This window comes from Sander vitreus, chromosome 10 (genome assembly GCF_031162955.1).
Source record: "Sander vitreus isolate 19-12246 chromosome 10, sanVit1, whole genome shotgun sequence".
NCBI lineage: Eukaryota > Metazoa > Chordata > Actinopteri > Perciformes > Percidae > Sander > Sander vitreus.
In genome coordinates, this window is record NC_135864.1 from 13,251,139 (window position 1) to 13,271,196 (window position 20,058).

The 20,058-nt window shown below is 38.5% G+C and overlaps 1 protein-coding gene and 1 long non-coding RNA gene across 2 annotated transcripts; one reads left to right on the plus strand and one right to left on the minus strand.

Moving 5' to 3' along the window:
- Window positions 1–351: 351 nt before the first annotated feature.
- LOC144524208 (uncharacterized) lies at window positions 352–11,969 on the minus strand. The gene is made up of 3 exons (XR_013502585.1): window positions 11,714–11,969; window positions 10,173–10,378; window positions 352–1,857 (listed from the first exon to the last, which is right to left on the minus strand). It is a non-coding gene; the product is annotated as an uncharacterized LOC144524208 (long non-coding RNA).
- Window positions 3,324–19,350, plus strand: sash3 (SAM and SH3 domain containing 3). Its single transcript, XM_078260304.1, has 8 exons — window positions 3,324–3,527; window positions 7,288–7,383; window positions 8,826–8,960; window positions 10,201–10,336; window positions 12,691–12,848; window positions 13,408–13,620; window positions 13,723–13,867; window positions 17,642–19,350. The coding sequence occupies exons 1-8, from the start codon at window positions 3,471–3,473 to the stop codon at window positions 17,860–17,862; spliced, it is 1,161 nt and encodes a 386-aa protein (XP_078116430.1). The 5' UTR covers window positions 3,324–3,470; the 3' UTR covers window positions 17,863–19,350.
- Window positions 19,351–20,058: the final 708 nt, after the last annotated feature.

Sequence of the window (20,058 nt, forward strand, 5' to 3'; positions counted from 1 at the left end):
AACAGCATATTGGGCTGAAGAAGAAAAAAAAGAGCACTGGTAAATAATATAATTTGGTTATAATAATATAGTTTGTTGATTGTCAACAACAGTTCTTTCATCCAACCATAAATAAGGCAGGCTACTGTCTGTGTGTTGATAACCTATCAATTACATCTCTAATTTCATAGTACAACACATTATGTTTGTGTTTACACATCATTTTTTGTCAAATGAGAATTTATATAAGCTGCTGTAACTTTGCTGCTGTAACCCTCACTTTCTAATGGGCATTATGACATCTACCCTCATTGATGGGTCACAGAATACAGTGTAACACCACCTGTTTCAAGTCTTTAGTTAGCCGGCTGCTAGTGGTAGCTTCATATCAAGTCGCTAAAAGCCACTGGCTGTATTTACTTGAGGATTTTTTTTTTTTTTTTAATAATTTTTATTTTACAAACATTTAACAGCAAATCATATTTAAACTTGTATTTTAAAATAGCTGTGAACAGATCTTGTGGTTTTACTTCTTCCATATGTGAAGAGCTCATTCTTCACATATAAGAGCTCAGTATTCTGTTAGCACGTCTTGAAGGTGTGAATGTGATGCCCTCACACCACACCCTGTAGTTGTTTGCTCTTGTCAAACATCACTAAAAGCACATGAAGAAATGTTTAACACAGAAAGCCAGAAAGCTTTCAGAAAAGGCTTATTCATCCATATGTGTTCTGGGATGCGGTTTGTGGTAAAGAGGCCCTGAAAAAGAGGAACAACAAGTATGAGATCATTTTTCTCTGTGAACAAAAGTCTCTTCTTCTGTGTTTTTTCATTATGTAGTTACTGTTAAATTTTGTAGTCATCTCCAGTGATAAGTGGTGGAAAGTAGCTTAAGGTAATTTAGTTAAAGGTGCCCTGTGAAGTTTTCTTGGAAACAAACAAAAGTTACGTTTTCATTCAGTGTTTCTCACCTTGATGTCTAAAAAAAAAACATGATGAATGCATTTCCTTCCTCATAAAACATTTGCTAAGCGGATTAAAAAAAAGAAAAGAAAATGTACATCCTGTGTTGTTATTCTCCGTCAGCCTGAAGGGGATCATGCATGTGCGTATCTTTCTGTCTGTCAGCAGCTAATCTGGACCCATCCGCCTAATATTTTTTGTCCACATTTATGACTGCATGCTCAAGGACCTCTCGTGGTTGCGGACTAGTGGTCAAGATTCTTTTTTTTTTTATATTGTATTGACAAAATCAGATAGCAAAAGGCATTTCCTGTGTTTCGGTTTAACAAGTAACCATGTTAACTGCTAACTTTCACCCGAATGCGTCCGTGGTTGCTCATAGTAACTTAGGTAAATGGTTGGCGTAGATAATCAACAATACATAATAAATATAACAATTAATAAACCATGTTAAAAAAAAATTAAAAAGAAAAGAAAAGAGATTTCTTTTTTTTTAACAGGACCAAAGACCCATACAAAGGTATACACGAATGAATGCATATCCTCATCATGTTCTTTTCTGGAGCTGACTTGAGACCAGCCTTCAAAATATTCAGGAACAGCATCAACATGCAGGCCCAGACATCTTTGCCATGCCACTAGCCACAGTTTGGAGGACCATCCTCCACAAAGCTATTCATCTACCCAAACCGGAGGAGATGGGAGGCCGGCTTTTTCGCCTTGCTGGCCATGAGGCATTGCAAGTGCCATGACGGGTGCACCTCAGGATTCTTCCTTCTGCAGGGCCGCCGCAGTATCCCTGTATCCACCAGCTGGGTACTTTCTGGAGATCTAGCCTCTGAGTGCCCCCAAGGTGATTGGTACCTGCTGCATCCTCCACAACATTTGTGTGGCAGAAGGTTCCAGGTGATATCCTGGAAGAGGACGACAAGTGTTTGAGGAATGATGACATGACAGTTAACCTCTCCAGATGTATTCATGTTCACTAGAAGTTAGTTAGTTAGAACTTAGAATATTGAGTGGAATGTGACGTCATCAAGGCAGTGGCGCCATCTTGTTTTTTCGATGTGATTAATCTGTACGGATATTCCTGCAACAAGTGTGACAATAAATGACTCAGCATGAAACCTAGTATCATCAACCCTCAGTAATGTAGAAAGAATTCACACCCTGGCATATGCATATAGGGGCATTATTTTTCTTCCTTTTGATACTTCTGATAATACTTATTTATGTCTGAATACTTCTTCCACCACTACTTCTAGGGTTTCAGGTAACAGGTGGAATCAAAATCTACTGCTTATTGTTTTCATCCCTTTAAGTTCTGCAGACGGATCAGTTTGCCAACCTTGTGTCGTGTGATAGGAAACTAAAATAGGGCATGCTCTTATCATGTGGTTTGCTACCTCACCAAAATAACAAGCTAAACATGACTTACATTTTACTTCCCTCTCTTTCTCTACTACTGATGTTTGCCTTGTCCTGCAGGCTAAATGTATATCCAAACGCACTCACATTTCTGTGACTCACTCAAGTTGTTTCTGTCTTGTCTGTTTTGGATGTTTTTACAGTGTCTGCATGTGCCTGGCCTTTTGCAACTCATTTGTCTCATACAAAACATTTTGTATAAATATCCTGTTGGATGAGCTGGACTGTCTGATCACCAGCTAGTGTTGTTGTTATGACCTCCTGTAGCTACGGCTGGTGCCTCTGACGCAGCTGCAAAGCTGTTACTGAGTTTCTAAATATGTCATCTTTAGATTTCTTTCACTTCCACACTTCAGGTGCAATTACAAATATGTGCTCATTCAAGAGCGATGGCCAAACAACAAGCTGAAAAATGAAATAAAAACATTGCCACAGAGCTGGTTGGCAACTCAAGAGCTGCTCTGTTGCATGATAGAGATCTTTCCTTACTTTTTTATTTACTTCAACATTTTGCTGAAGTTGTTGAAACTGATGTCTGTGGGAGTAGAAATGTGTTAATACACTGCAGCAAGAGATGACATGCTTTTAAAATACCTGCTCCTTATTGATGATCATTTAGAAAGCTTTTTATCTGACTGAATATATGAGTATAAATATGAGTAACCCGATGTCGATTATTTGATCACAAAATTAAAAAATGACCTCTATTACGTAAGATTCACAGAAAAAATACTTTCTTTTTAACCTTTATCAGCATATCTGTGACATTTTCATGAACTGTTTCATGTGTGTCAGTTCAGTTTGCCATAGAGAGTTTGTAGCACGCCTGGCTGAGAAAACATGCAACAAACCCACAAGCCTGTGTGCCAGAGGACCAAAAACAGGGTTTGCCTCTACAGTTTCTGTGTGGCCACGTGACTTCCTCTCAGCTTCTGCACTTTGTTCAGCTGCAGCAGAGTGCAGCGCTACCTTTTTTTTAATCTCACAACTTTGGCAGTGACAGCAGCACGGTGACAGAAACCCTCACTGATTAAGACCGGTGTATCGCTCCCACAGCTTTTTGTCCACAGAGATCTCTGAAGGACCACTGAAGAAGAAGATGTTGAGGCGAAGGCCTTCCAATGCCTCGGAGAAGGAGCAGGTGCAGAAAAAGAAGGTGAGTTTTTGGTTATTATTATTTTGTTTTGGAAGGTTTAAAGTTAAGGTGCTCAAATTGAGCTTTTATAAATTGTAAAGAGGTCTTTATCACATCCTTTTAAACACAATGTTACCATTATAACATCTTGTACAGCTGACTTTGTGTACGCCATCGTCTCAATACAGGATGTCTGCTAAAGTTAGTGCAAACCTTTGTGGTGAAGTTGAACGAACCTACAAACACACACAACTTAAAGCTCAGTACTATCTTGTATTTTTTTTAGTTTAACTGCTTTCTGGCCTCAACGTACTCTTTTAGAAAAGTAAAGTTCCTCTATTCTGGTGAATCATTGCTGCAGATGTAGTTTGAGTCATAACAGGCTTTGTGGCTTCTGGTGCCTTTGTCTCCAGCAGCCACTGTGAGAGCGAGCCTCCTACGCTCGACACCATTGCCCTTTTTTCCATCATCGTCTTCCCTCCCGTGGTCCAATTCACGCCTTGTCATTACACATCTCATGTCTTTGTTCTCTGCAGTTGTCTCCTAACACGCAATTGTCACCGGTGATAATCGAGGCTGGAGAGCATCTTTGCGATTACAGCGGTAATAGAAGATTGATTTATCTGAAAGCTTTGTGGCTTTTTGGAGAGGAGAACTGTGGCAAGAAAAACACATTTACCAGCAAAACTCATAATAGCCTCATTTGTTCCCTTGACTGCACTGGTGGTTAAGGTCTTCAGGTTAGACGCAGACAGACACCATCAGCCGCCAGCACTGACTAAATGCCTGCCATGATTGGCTGTCAGCACATGCTCAAGCTTTGCCCGTTTCCTGTGGTTTTGACAACGATCAAAGATCATGCACAGCGATGTGGAGTTATATGGAAAATTAGAGAGTTTCCACTAGAGTTAGAGGAAACTTAGACGCGAACATAATGTGAAAGAATAAAACCTTTGGCCTTTTTGGTTCAAAATATAAAGTGCCACCGGAGGAGTTTTGGGATCTTTAGTAAAATTAGACTTGACCCTCCCTTCGCCAGTACAAATTTTTTCTATGACCCACCAAAATGATTGTGAAAAGAGGAATGACCCTCCCTATCAATTTATGGATGCCATCTGTACTGGTTAGTACTTGGCAAAAACATGCAGATGCAGATTATTTTTTACATGACTTACATGAGTTAACCTCTGCCTTCTCATCTTATACATCCCACTCCTCTGTTATGGTGTGGTGGCCATTTCAGTAGATTTACTCACTAACGTTGTGTAAACACAATAAGCATGGAAACTAAATGCAGACTTCCTGCATTACTTCAAATACTAAGTTAGTCCTCTAATTAACTAGTATTCACCTGAAATAAAACAATAAAACATTGAGACCATTCAACACACAAACTGGTTGCTATGGACTCGTCACTAGGCTTACTCAGTCATTGTATATTTTAGCTATAGGCCTATAGGTAAAGCTGCCGAAGCTTAACATTATCCAAAACATATATGTTTATTTTTAAAGCAGATTTTAAATTACATTGTAACAATTTAACAATTCGCCTTTTATGAAATCCAATCGTGGCACGGCTGTCTTGGAACGCAATAGACAGATGGTGGCGGAATGCCCCGACACTTAAATTGAACTAAACTGTAACAGTGAACAATCAGTGTCCAACCTCCAGTCTGTTGAGATGCCTCTCCAAACGCAGAAACGAAGAGCAGTCACACCATAAAATGTTAAGACACGTTAAGAACAAAAATCCGTATTTTGCCGTAATCCAATGACACGGAAAAAAAGTAATCCACAGCGATCAGTAGATCCACAAAAAGGTAAATGATACGGTGTATACAGCAAGGCCTACGCGCGTCACATTCACCAGCCAGCTCCAAACAGGTGAACGAGGCGAACTTCGCTACATAGAAAAATATGCACCAAACAAGCCACTTTGAAATGTTGCTGTTTCATGAATACAAAAGTTGTGTGACCCCCCCTCCTAGACTAAAAAATGTTGGGTGACCCTCCCCTCAACATAAAAATACATGACCCTCCCCTATTTTCCTCCAGTGGTCCATTCCATAAATACCGAACGGTCCCTAAAACGTTAAGACACGTTAAGAAAAAAAATCTGTATTTTGCTGTAATCCAATGACACGAAAAAAAAGTAATCCACAGCGATCAGTAGATTCACAAAAAGGTAAATGATACGGTGTATCCAGCAAGGCCTATACGAGCGTCACATTCACCAGCCAGCTTCAAACAGGTGAATGAGGCCTCTCCACTTCGCCGTTTAAACAAAGTGGAATAAACGTATAAAAGTCCAAATCTACACAAAACCCGCAATCAGTTAGTAAGCTGACATCACATTTATATACATGGCATTTAGGAAACCTTTATTGCAAGGTTGGCACGGCAAGATGTCCAGACATAGTGCAACAGTAACTTTCGTTTTTTGCGTCCTGCTGCTCCCATCATCAGCCAGGTAATATTTTTTTTACTAAAGCAGTATATGAAATCAGATGTATTACCTACCACCATTTAGTTGTTTTGTGTTATTTTAAATATTTATAAAATGTCTGGTCATGCCAAACATAATTATTTCACTCATTTTTTAAACAATGCAATTACCCGTTTCAGCCACCAGGGGAGCAGTGCTCCCCTGCCGCCCAGCAAACTCCAAGTATGCGGTCAGACCCATCTGGTAGCGGGGGCCGAGACTGAGAGGAAAAATATGCACCAAACAACCCACTTTGAAGTTTTGCTGTTTCATGAATACAAAAGTTGGGTGACCTTTACTAATTTTGGGTGACCCTCCCCTCAACAAAGAATAAAAAGACATGACCCTCCCCTATTTTCCTCTGGTGGTCCATTCCATAAATACGGTCCCTAAGCATATGCAAGTGACATGCAGACTTGAGCTGAAAGGATCATTCCATTAATTGATTAGTTGATGACAGATAATCAGCATCTATTCATAACTGATTAATCAGTCAAAGTCATTTTGCAAGCATTAATGCTCAAAATCCCCCAGTTCCACCTCCTCAATTATGAAGATGAAGTTTTGTAAAGTTATAAATTGAAATTTTTGGAGAAAAAGAGAAAATTTAAGATTTCATCTTAGGTATCAGGAAAGTGTGAGGGGCAGTATTTGCTATTCTAATGACCAAACGATTAATCGAAGAAAAAGAAAAAAATCGGACTAATAGGACTTTGAACTCAGAAAAGAGAAGTTCATTCCCATCTAGACACATCTTCATACAGACATTAAGTTCAATAATACATTTGAGTTTACACATTACTTTATAATGTTTATGTTCCTGTTATGTGTCTTTGGTAAGTTTAAAAGGAGGTCTTTTGAATACAAACTAATTATTACAGGGACTCATGATTCACCATACATTATTTTTGTGTTTCCTGCTAAACTGCTCAACTACATTTATCAAATGTTTCAGAAGTGGCTACAGTACAGTCTGCAGCATGACCCAGATTCATGACTTTATCTTTGATAACTGTTAGGAGCGACATGGACAGTTTTTCTTTCTGAGAAAACCCCTCTGCAGATTCATTCTGTTCACACGTGAAGAGATAACATGTTGTGTGTGCACAACTGTGAGATGAGCGTTATCAGTGTTGCGTTACAGTAAAAACCACCAAACAACGGACTGACAGTTTTTTCTGTAAATGCCTTTTTGTTTACAGAGTTTGCTTTGTGGAGAAAGTTTGCATGTTGGCCCTCTGCTCTGAGCTTTTCTCATTATGATCTAAAATAAATGCAATTCTTTGTGTATTCCAGCTGACTCTACAGAGGTCCAGCAGCTTCAAGGATTTTATGAAGCACAAACCCACCTCTCCTGTTGTGTCAGAGAAGGAGTTTAACTTGGAGGAGAATGTAAGTTCTCCAAAACATAAAACACACAAACACATTATGAGACAAATAACACTTTACTGTTTTGAAAAGTAGAAGTAGATATCTTCTGAACTCTTTGTGTTAAGTTCCTAAATGGCTGATCATTTCTCACATTGTTCCTCATTCGTTCTGCTGAGACCATTTTATCCAGAACCTAAATGATATATCCAGAAGAGACCAAAGGACAAATTGATATCAGTTACAAAAGTGCACAGTTTGTGCTTCCTGATACAACACACTGCTGCACATGTGGGCAAATGTTTTAACACTTTAAAATTCACAGAAGTTGACTTCACTTCCCAGTTGCATTCTGTGTACCCTGAGTGGAAGTTAGAGGACGTAGAGCAGAAGAAGAGAGGAAGTAAGAACGAGAAGCATTGCACAGAGCCCAGATGACAGCAGCATGCAGACAGGATGTCCGCTAGTCTCTCAAGCACAGAGCCTCTGTGTCAGACAGACAGTTGCAGAAGCAGCAAGCATTTAACCAGAATGTCGTCCCCCAGATAATTTAGGCATTTTTATTCAACATTACAATCATTATCATTTTTATTTCTATATTTAACGGTTACATCCCTCTTTATCTCTGTGTGTTTGTCAGTGTGGGTATTCAGTTAGCTTAACAGTTAACTCTCTTCACTTTAGTGCTTAAAACAATTTAGTTTTGAGAGAGAAAGTCATGATCAGAGCCTACAAAGTGCACGAAAACCTTGAAAATGTTAAGTTTGACGAGAATTTGAGCGCAGAGTTAAAATCTCACAAATCTCTGTTACTAGTATGGACATTCACTATCATAAAATAAACCACTAGCTGCCAGTTTGTAGAAGCCACAGAATGTTTAAAAAGTCTAATACGACTGTCATTCTGAAGTAATGCTCTGTTTTCTCTAAATCTAACAGCATGTCTGCTTTAATTTCCTTTGCAAATTGTGTCCTCACAAAACGTAAAGTGTGGCACAGTACATTAGTTGCAACTAACTGCCTCCATAAAAATACTGAAAACATCATTAGCTTTCATTACTGAGCCCACGGTGTTTAGCTGCAGACAGAGTTATGTTTGATAACTCTCTCAGAAACTTGTTTTCAAGCACCTGGCCACACGCATGTGTGCGTGCGTGTGTGCGTATGTGTGTGACTTTGTGGGTATAAGCAGTATGTGTGTATGCAAACCCCATTACCACAAAATCTGTAGGTTTTCTAGTTTGTGAGAAGTAAATACATGACAGCGATGCCACTGTGAACCACCGTGAGAGTGAATTTATGTAAATGGCCTAGTTTATGAATTTTTTTAATTCCCTCAAACTTTACCTTATTTAAATAAACTTGAACCTCATATCCATGAGAGGATGTAGGAGATGAGACTCCTACACCTGTCGACAAATAGTTGAAATAAGTTGATGATTTGTTTTTTTTTAACTCTCATCTCAGGTGGCAGAGGGTGTAACAGCAGAGGAAGCAGTGAAAAGTGGCATCAAACTGGGAAAGAAATGGCGCAACGTCATCTCACGTACCATGACCCGCAAAACATCCAAGATGGTGCAGAAGGCTCTGGCTGAAGAGGGGGTAAAACCCTATTTACAGTTACACTTAAGTTACAGTTACATGACCAAAGTATTTAAACAACAACAAATATATTTTCAAACTTTAACAGCATCTATACTAATAATAATGGAACTATAAAGGATTGATTCAAAAACACACCTTGACATCTTTACATGGAGCTGTTGTTGTTACAAAGAGATTGAACGTGTCTCCATCTAGTGGACACATGTATGAACTGTGGTTTTCAAAAGAAAAGCAGAATGTTTGATTTTCAGTGGTGGAAATTAACTAAGTACATTTACTCAAGTGCTGCACTTAAGTAGATACAAGTGTCTACAATTTATACTTGAGTATTTCCATTTCGTGCCACTTTACACTTCTACTCCACCACAATTCAGAGGGGATTATTGTATTAATTTGTCTCCCCTACGCTTATCTGACAGCTATATTTTTCACACAAAACACATGACCTACAACAGTCAAATGTTAGGCATACATTAATGCATCAGCAATATCTAATAATATATAGTAGTATAGCTCACAGGGCATTCTTTCATATTGAGTACTTTAACTTTAGATACTTAAAGTACATTTGCTGATAAAACTTCTGTACTTTTGCTTTGTTTTTACAAAGTAGCATTGCTACATTCACTTCAGTAAAGAACCTGAACACTTGCTCAAGGTCTGACCGTAGTTTGGTACACGTCACGTTCAGTTCAGCACTCTAAACTCACAAAACTGCAAATGATGTGTCAGTATACAGTTGTTGTGTGTTTATGATTGAAGCTTTATATTGTTAAAAATGTGGCCTCCTGTCTTTCTTTAAAGATCAGATAAATTATGGAAACTGACAAAATGTTGTAAAACGTTATCTGACAAGTCAAAAGTATAGCTAAATACATCAATAAATAACATTGTTAGTCAAATAATTCAAATTGAATGTAAAACAAAACGTAAGCTTTATAATATTTTGTTTTTTGATCAATTCATTTGTAAAAGAAATTAAAAGATTTTATTTTTAAAATGTTATTCTTCTACATACTGTATCTTTCACTAGCTTATGGTCTTTTTGAACTCATTCATTTTCCTATTTTTTTACTCTTTGGTTATATTTTTGACTTGTCTGATAACCTTTTACTACATTTTGTCAGTTTCAGGGCTAAAAATGAGCTTTATCACTATGTGACTTATTAATTAATAATTGAGTGGACTAAAGGTGAATTGACCTCTGACCTTCACTGTTGTCCTGTGATGTCTCCAGGCTGAGAGTGGTGAGGAGCTGTCTCCGGTCTCTTCTGATTGGCATCCAGATCTGTGTGCAGGACAGAGGACGTCTGTGTGCTCCACAGGGTCAGAGGACACGGCGCCCAGCCTCGTCAGCCGCCAGCTCTCAGGCAGTAAGTGTACATCTGTATCCCTGGGAACCAGAGGTTTTCAAACTGCGAGGGAGAGTTACAGTTTTTCACGATCGCTATAACAATTTTTTCAATACTTTTAACAACTTTCCTAAACTCTTAACGCACCTACAACACACAATTGGCAAAACAGTTAATTTCATGCTCAAAATCACACATTGTAAACTAAACTCTAACACTGATTTTCAAAATACAATAATTCACTAACACATTACACTGTGTTTACCAAAACAATGCACACGTGTCTCAAAATCAAGTAATTCTTCCGAAACACTAACACATGTTCTCTCCCAACAGGAACATTTAGTCAATCACTGCACAATGTCATACAAAACACTAACATCACATGGAATTACAGAAACTTCATTATTTTATATGTGTCAGGTCTGCCCTTATACAATAGACAATAGTATTGTATTGATCATAGATTGTGTTTTGCACTGCAGTTTCTCTTGAAGCCTCTCTACATTTTTGTTTTGTTGGGTTTAGTAAATGCATGCATATATATATATTTTTTTACTGTAAAGATTATTTTTTGGGCTTTACTTGACAGGACAGCTAGTTGAGAAAGGGGAAAGACAGGCAGGAAATCATCACAGGTCAGATTGGAACCCTGGACCTCTGTGTCGAGGCATAAACCTCCAAGTATATGGGCGCCTGCTCTACCCACTGAAACAACCCGGCCACCGTTTTGTTTCTTTTGCTGCAGAAATTCAATAAAAAAAATGAATGACCCATCTCAGAGTAGCTTTATAGAATGTACGGTTTATGAAAAAAAGGAGACAGAGACAGAATTGTCCTGGTACTCTTTTAAAAGGCTTATTAGCTTTTGCAAGAGAACTACAATATTTTGCTGAATTGGTGAAATGTTTTCTTATTTGTGTGTAGAGTTTTGCAAAAATAGCCAATAGTTACAAAAAATAAGCCACATAAGCCCCATTGTACCGAATTTGGTTGCAGTTCCACCAGAGTTCCATTGGGGGTGATCATAGGCGAATGCTAAATGAATGGGACTCTATGGAGCTTGATGGCTAAATCTGTCTCTTTCGCCTGATTGTCGTTGAGAAAGCTCAGATTTGATTGTAGCTTTTGTAAGTTCAACATGGATTATAGGTCGAAAGTTGAATGAACGAGTACTTGTGTCTTTTGGATTTCTTACAGGTTGAGTCGTTGTTGCCCATAACACGCTAGCATTCTGCTAATGAATGCTGATTGGTCAGTGAAAGACTGATTACGATCAGAGATCCCGCTTGACGGCATCCAAAGCAGAACCAGAATGTCAGAGTGAATATTTCGGCGTGGTCTTTAAAACATTAGCAAACCTCTTTCTAGCACGTGTATTAACAGGGAGAGCCTAACCTGTCAGCTGTGTTGTCGATGCTTCGAGAGAACAAAGGAAGCGACTCAGAGCTTGCCGTAAAGCAGTATCTCTGGCCGTATATGTGTATGACGTCATTGACATTTTAAAAGGCTTTTTAGAACAAAAAAGCCACCTTAAAAAAATCTAACACCCAGCAGTGTGTATTTTTTTAGCCTCCCCTTTCGAATGCAACATTCAAATTACTAGACAAAAAATTATATCCTGAGAAAAGTGGATTTTGAGGGGTATAGCTCCATAGAGTCCCATTCATTCTGCACTCGCTTGTGAGCGCCCCCTATATGGAATCAGAGTGGAACTGCAACCAGTTCAGAAGCCGGAAGTATCGAGAGAGTGGAACTTCTTCCCATATTAGAACTTCTTTGGTTCTACGCAGGCGCGCAGACTTGTTGGTGTTGTGTGGCAGTGCCACCTAGCCGCCTGGCGTACATACTACATCGAATTTCACGCAGATTTCCCCCCCAAAACTCTTGTCTAAACGCGGAATAAAAATTGAGAACGCAGCGCCACTTTTGCATTTCCATCTAAACATAGCCTAAGTTTTATGTTATCCAGTAATAGTTGCCTGTTGATTCATTGGTAATTGCAAACAGGAACTTCTAATGGCTAATTCAGCATACTTCTACTGGCACCAATTTGCCAAAATGTAAACATATATAGCCTTAAAAAAACAGGGCTTAAGTTGTGGCCCAGAGTTACTTATTGTTTCCTTCCCCAAAAACATTATGGGAACTGTAGTTCCAAAACCTACTAGAGCTATTGAGGCAAAGAAAAAATAGGAGTGACAAAAATCCATTAATATTGACAGTGCAATTCAATTTCTGACATAAGTAAGGCTCAGAATGTCCCATCAACATCCTTCTCAAACACTGACACTCTCTATAATTGCAGTGTGTTGAAAACCTGGACATAAAGGCAAAATTCAGGATGAATGTGACTTCTTATCTGTTCACCTCAGGTAGCGACAGACAGAGCCTGGACAGTGGATACTGCCAGAGAGACAGCATGAGGCTGGAGGAGAACGGCGTCTCTTACAACGGACCTTTCTGTGGTCGAGCTCTGGTCCACACTGACTTCACTCCCAGCCCCTATGACGTGGAGTCGCTCAAACTCCAAGTAAGTCTCCGGGGGGAAGTCTTCCTGGCTGTCTCTATTTTGGCCCTCGGCCTCTTCTGCCTTCTCGACAAGTCGTCCTCCAGGGAGCTTGTTAACCGAGTGAAACAAGACGGGTCGTTTTGATTATTATTCTTCGGAGCAGAGTTTGAACTACACAACCCGTTACTCACTGTCTGTTAGACAAAATAAGATTAGAATTACACTAGTAATTGTGTCACTGCAAATTATACAAGATTACACAGAGAGAAAGGTATGTTAAAAGGTATAGAAATGTCTGGTGTTTATTCAGTTTTACTTTTTCTTTGCTACGTTTTTGCGCAAGTGATAATTATTTTGAGTAATTGGAGAGATGTTGGTTCATCAAGAAGTCAACTCAGAAGAGTGTGGACATAGAAAGAGTTATATTTATAGAGATTTAATAAACTACAATTATAATATATAAGTATAGTAGTAGTATATAGTAAACTTCATTCTTTCATACATGTTCTTTATCTTCTCTTTGATAACATCATCATGACTAAGCCTGGCGTTCATGCGTCTTCTCTCATCTTTCTTACAGAAAGGAGACATTATCTACATCATTGAGAAGCCTCCAGTGGGGACCTGGACAGGAAAGCTCAATAACAAAATGGGCTCATTTAAGTTCATCTACGTCAACCTGCTGCCCGATGAGAGCCCCCCAGCTAGAAGGAGACGCTGTAACAGCAAGAACCGCCATTCCAAATCAAAACCCAAAACCCTGGAGGAGGTTCTGGACAGCATCGGTCTTACTGTAAGATTCCTTCTGATAACAATGTGTGTTACACTGCCGCAGGACTACATCATAATCATGGATATCCATTTAAATGTTCGTGTTAATGTTCTTGTGTTTCAGGAGCTGAGTTCTTTGCTGTCCATGCACGGTTTTCAGAGCCTGGAGGACTTTGCAGGACTGAAGGAGTCTCACCTCAATGAGCTAAACATCACAGACCCAGACAAGCGCTCCAAAATCCTGAATGCCTCTGAACTGCTGAGAGACTGTAGGTACACACACTGTAAAGCTGCAATCATCTTTCATAATGATGCTGCAATAAATTGTTTTTGCCAGTATTCTTCTTCTTCTTCTTCTTCTTCTTCTTCTTCTTCTTCTTCTTCTTCTTCATCTTCTTCTTCTTCTTCGTCTTCTTCTTCTTCCTAAAAAGTCCATGTTCCCATGCACAAACTCACCAAAAGTCTTGTCCCAAACTTAATCAGTCCAATTTGTATGCTTATAGTCCTTATGGTGGTGCTACAGCAGCCATCTAAAACCCTAAACTTAAAACATTCATAACAAATTATCTATATTTGCTATAACGTCAAAACTTACATCAAACGGTAGCCCCAGTAGAGCAGAAACTTTGCCCTGCTTTTACCAGTAGCAATGTTGAAGTCCATCACTCTACTTTTTGCAAAAACTGCAAAACTTCTTAAACCTATCAACTCCATATTTTTGTTTCAACTGACACCAAATTTGGGGAACTTCATCTCCAGACTGTCCTTCACAAATTTACCATTCAGTTTTTTGATTTATCAAAAATTGAGCCCATAGTGTAATAAAACATTTTACTGCATACAGTAGTGTAAACAAATTCTGCAATTTCTTGCAAACTAAATCTTTGATGTTCATGGAAAACATTCACTACATTTGAAGATCACTGTAGATTTAGCTTGCAAAATGTCTGAATTTTATCTCAAAACATGAATTACATTTGGAATTGTGTTCTCATCTATGCCATTGCAGCCAATGCAAAAAAGAGCATCTTTAAACATCAATTTGTCATTTTTTGATCTTTGTGAATATAATAATATATTACAGGCGTCTCTATGTTGTCTTAACCAAGTAAACAAATTCTCAGAATTTTCTATTGAGAAATTATTATTTTTTACAGTAGTTTAAAATTCTGCATTTTCATGCAATCCTGCCCCTTGTCTACTAGATGTTGTAAGGCCACTTGTGTCATCACCCAGATATACATGTTTTTACAATCGCTATGACAATTTTCCTAAACTCTTAACGCACCAACTCACCTACAACACACAATTGGCAAAACAGTTCATTTCATGCTCAAAATCACACATTGTAAACTAAACTCTAACACAAGTTTTCAAAATACAATAATTTACTAACACAATACACTGTGTCTACCAAAACAATGCACACATCAAATAATTCTTCCAAAACACTAACACATGTTCTCTCCCAACAGGAACATTTAGTCAATCATAGAACAGTGTCAAAATAACACTAACATCACATGGAATTACAGAAACTTCATTATTTTATATGTGTCAGGTCTGCCCTTATACAATAGACAATAGTATTGTATTGATCATAGATTGTGTTTTACACTGCAGTTTCTCTACGTTTTTGTTTTGTTGGGTTTAGTAAATGCATGCATATATTTTTTCTTAAAGATTATTTTTGGGGCTTTTCCACCTTTATTTGACAGGACAGCTAGTTGAGAAAGGGGGAAGACATGCAGGAAATCATCACAGGTCAGATTTGAACCCTGGACCTCTGCATTGAGGCATAAACCTCCAAGTATATGTGCGCCTGCTCTACCCACTGAAACAACCCGGCCACCGTTTTGTTTCTTTTGCTGCAGAGATTCAATACAAAAAATGAATGACCCATCTCAGAGTAGCTTTATAGAATGTACGGTTTATGAAAAAAAGGAGACAGAGACAGAATTGTCCTGGTACTCCTCTTCCTCTCCCTCGTGAAGGCATTTTTCTTATTTTTGGTGTTCATCTACAGTAGAACCTCAACCCCCTGAGTGTGTTTCCTAGATATCAATCAGCTGTGATTGATCTATTTGCATAACTTCAATCAACTGTTTCTCAATAAATGCATGTATAAAATCCAGGGGATATATTTGTGTTTCAATTTACAATATGATCAGCTGTTCACTTTGACTTTAGCCTATAAGTTAGGTTTAGAACATGATGTTATCTGTTCTGACATACAGAGTGAAAGCATTTGTAAATTTTGCAATAAAAATCCATTGTTTTGGTCTTGGTTGAGCTTGTGTGTAAAAGAAGTTCAAGCATTTTAAATTTGTGTTAACTATGCATTTTGTGTCAAAGCAACAAGAAATGTTTTACAGTTTTTTCCAATCGCTATGACAATTTTTTCAATACTTTTAACAACTTTGCTAAACTCTTAACACAGCTATACATTTAACACATTTCTTGTTGCTTTGACACAAAATGCGTACAGTTAACACAAATTTAAAAAGCTTGAACTTCTTTTACACACAAGTAAAAGTGACTGACCACCAATGACCACGCCTTGGTTTCCCCCTCTCCACAGGTCAAGAGTCTGGGTGCCATCCTCGACAGCACACTATCATTCCAAGCACACATAAACAATGTCACTCGGTCTGCATATAATAATAATGTATACTTTATTAATCCCGCAAGGGGAAATTACAATGTTTCCATTTACGCAACATTAACCGCCTCCGTCGATCTCTCACATCTGATAGCACAGCCAATCTTGTTCATAACCTGGTTATATCACACATTGATTACTGTAATTCCCTTCTCTATGGTCTTCCCTGCAAATTCATACACAAACTTCAACTGGTTCATAACTCTGCTGCTTGCATCATCACCAGAACACCTTCTATTAATCATATCACTCCCGTTCTTTAGCAGCTTCATTGGCTCCCGGTTAAATACCGCATTGATTATAAGATCCTGATTCTCACCTTCAAGGCCATTCACAACCTCGATCCTCTCTACCTCACTGATCTCGTTTACATCAACACACCCACCCGTACTCTCAGGTCTTCCACTTCCATACACCTCACTCAACCCTCCACCCGTTTGACCACCTTCGGGCTTAGAGCATTCAGTCACTCAGCCCCCTGCATCTGGAACTCCCTTCCAACGAATATCCACAACACTTACTGTCTTTCCAGTTTCAAAACTCACCTAACAACACACCTTTTTAAACTGGCTTATTCTCTTTGATCACTATATATATGTTCACATCAATTGCTGGTCTGATTTTTTGCTTTGTAAATATGCATTGTACCTTTTATGAACGATTGTTATATTGTTTTCAACTTAGTACATTGTTTTTTCTTGTAAGGTGACCTTGAGTGCTTTGAAAGGCGCCTATAAATAAAATGTATTATTATTATTATTATTATTGTTATTATTATTGCTGCAGAGCAGCTATAATTTTGAGTTGAAGCTGATTCATAATGAGAAACTGCATCATATTTTCTAAAGATGGACTATTCTGAAACATTCAATAACTCTGTATCACTGCATTGCAGAATTTTAAAAGTCAACTTTTTTGTGGACTTGGTTTTACAGTGAAGTCAAAAAACAGTGAAGCAGTCAAAAACAATCCAACCTGTTAAGCTGGTTTTGTAGCCACTACCACATGAACTAGGCCGGAACTAGGAACACAAAACTAAGATATAAGAGTAGAGTTAACCCCTATTCAACAGAAAACTAGTTCTAATGAATAAACTCTATTTATTGTGAAAATCCCACATAGATGGACATCTACTTTAATTTATGCAACACAAACATTACTATTCCCAGTGTCCCTTATACAAGAAATTACTTGGGAATTAAACACATAACACAAAAACGAAATACAAAACAGAGTAAGACCATATTTAGGGAATTGGTGCTTTTGTATTTGTTCACAGCTCACACAACGCCTGTCTCGCTAAACACGATTTAAGGACCTCTCAGAGTCCAGGATGGATTATATTTCAGTATTAAAATGTGATTCTCTTTGCCCCATGTAGCTGAAGACGAGTCAGAGCCAGAAGAGGAGGACAAGGAGCCGAGGGACTCTGGCTGTTTTGAGAGCTCAGAGAACCTGGAGAACGGACGTGAGGAACCAAAGACGGACAAGAAACTCCAGGATGAAGCAGAGAAACATGAGCAGCAAGAAGAGAAGCAAACAGAGCAGCTGGACGCTCTGGAGGAGCAGCTGCAAGACCTGACGATGGACGAAGGATCTTGAGAAGTGATGGAAAAACACTTCTTTTATTCCTGGTTCTCAGGGACTCTTATAAGAGAGTGGATTGGTGATAGGAACAATGTAATGTTCAAATACTGTATGAACATGATGGTCTCCGTTTCCTACAGTTTGCGTGTGCTGTTGAGCAAGCAGCCCAGTTTCTCTTCGTCTGCTGAGTACGCTGTTTAAATGCCCGCCATATTCCTTGATTGTTGATTGTTGAGGATATCATGTAAGGTTGCGCCCTATATATAGAGAGTATGGCCAACTAGGGAATTGAATGTTCTGAGCTATCCCGTTATGCGATTGGTTCCGAGGTGGTCACATGTTTCGTGGACTCCATGTTTGATACCAACATTCATCTGATTCCCATTGACATAGTACAGGGAATAGTGGAAAAATGTAATAAATTATTTTTAAAAATGATGTAAATCACTGAAAAAATGCCGAACTGTTGCGCGTTTGGCTGCAATGAAAGACAGGGAAGCGGCAAGGCTTTTCACAAGTTTAGACAGCTAGCTAACGCTACGCCGACGGTTGATAACATTAGCACAACAGCGTTAGCCTAGCCTGCTAGGTAAATATTACGACTGCCTTCGGAGTTTCCTATATCTGTGTCCACGTTGTCAACATAAGACCTGTGGCGTTAGTGCTCCTTTTGTACCATAATTTTATTGAATTAAATATTAAGTTAGTTATTAAGCTTCACTCCTACGAGATGGGTGGGTTTTTGTTCTGTTACACACAAAGCTAAATGGCTATAGTTAGCCTATATGTACGTATGCTAGTGGACATTAGAAAGGTAAACACTGCTCAGAGACTTATTATGCGACTGGTCACTCACTACAATGGGCAATTTTTAGAGGCCCATTTACGATGTAGAAGGTAAATATACACTGGAATATTTCCGTAAGGGCCTTTTACATATTGACAAACGTTGATAATAACATGTATATGCCTGTTTATGGTGAAAATAACCAATTTATTTCAAGATAGCATATTCGCCCCATAGGGTTACACAGTAGAGTCATCTGACGTTGGTATCCAATATGGCGCCCATGATTTGAGTTGGCCATACTCTCTATATATAGGGCGCTAATGTAAGGTACCATTGAAGCATTTAAAGGTGTTCACTTTTCTCTTCATTATGATCCTGTTTACATCACCATCACACACACACACACACACACACACACACACACACACACGCACACACACACGCACGCACGCACACACACACACACACACACACACACACACACACACACACAGACACACATAATAATAATAATACATGTTTTCATGTTGTGCAGTCTCATACAAATATGAATGTAAAATATTTTCAATATACTCTTCATGTAACTTGAATTGTAACTTTCAGTAGTTTGCTTTGTGTACTTGTGTACTTTTCACTGATTTATGTTACACGTTAAGAGGAGGTTGTTAACAGTTGCTGTAAATAGAATTTGAATAAAAATACTGATTCACTGAGATGTTGTTGATATAGAATTATTACTCTCATTTTTGTTGTGCAGTTTTAACTGCTAGTCTTAACTCAAGACCCACTTAGTAGCTTGTGTTCAGAGTTTTCAACTACATCTCACAGTCTTCAACAGCAAATGGAACAGTTTCACATGATCCAAGTATGGAAGACATCTCCATGACAACTCAGCAAATGTAACCCCCCTGTAGTCTGTGAGATGTGGTTGAAAGGTCTGGAAAAAGATAGTAAGTAAAAGTACACTTTTGGCAGCTTTCAACAACAAGGCAATTTGAAGAGACAAATCTCACCTTTGTGTCGCTAGGTTTATATTCATTGATAGTTTTTTCTTCTTAATTTTGTATTAATAATGTGAATCTTTAAAGTAACTAGTAACTAAATGTATCAAATAAATTTAGTGGAGTAACGTAAAACAGTAAAATAGAAGTACCTCATAATTGTACTTAAGTACAGGACTTGAGTAAATGTATTTAATTACTTTCCACGACTGCTCATAATGTCAATGCTGACATGCTGATAATGATGTGTTTACCCTGTTTACCATCTTAGTTATAGTTCTAGGTTTAGCTCGTCACAGCTGAGGCTGGTGGGAATGTCATTTGTTTGGCACGTGATTGTATTGTACTGGTACTGGTTTGTACTAGTACAAATTAAGATTTTGACCTGATGGTGGCACTAGATGGAAAGTGAAGGGATCA

Coding starts and splice junctions, on each gene's coding strand:
- sash3 (XM_078260304.1), top strand. CDS start 3,471: ATGTTGAGGCGAAGGCCTTCCAATGCCTCGGAGAAGGAGCAGGTGCAG. Junction 7,384..8,825: donor AGTTTAACTTGGAGGAGAAT/GTAAGTTCTCCA, acceptor CTCTCATCTCAG/GTGGCAGAGGGTGTAACAGC. Junction 8,961..10,200: donor AGGCTCTGGCTGAAGAGGGG/GTAAAACCCTAT, acceptor TGATGTCTCCAG/GCTGAGAGTGGTGAGGAGCT.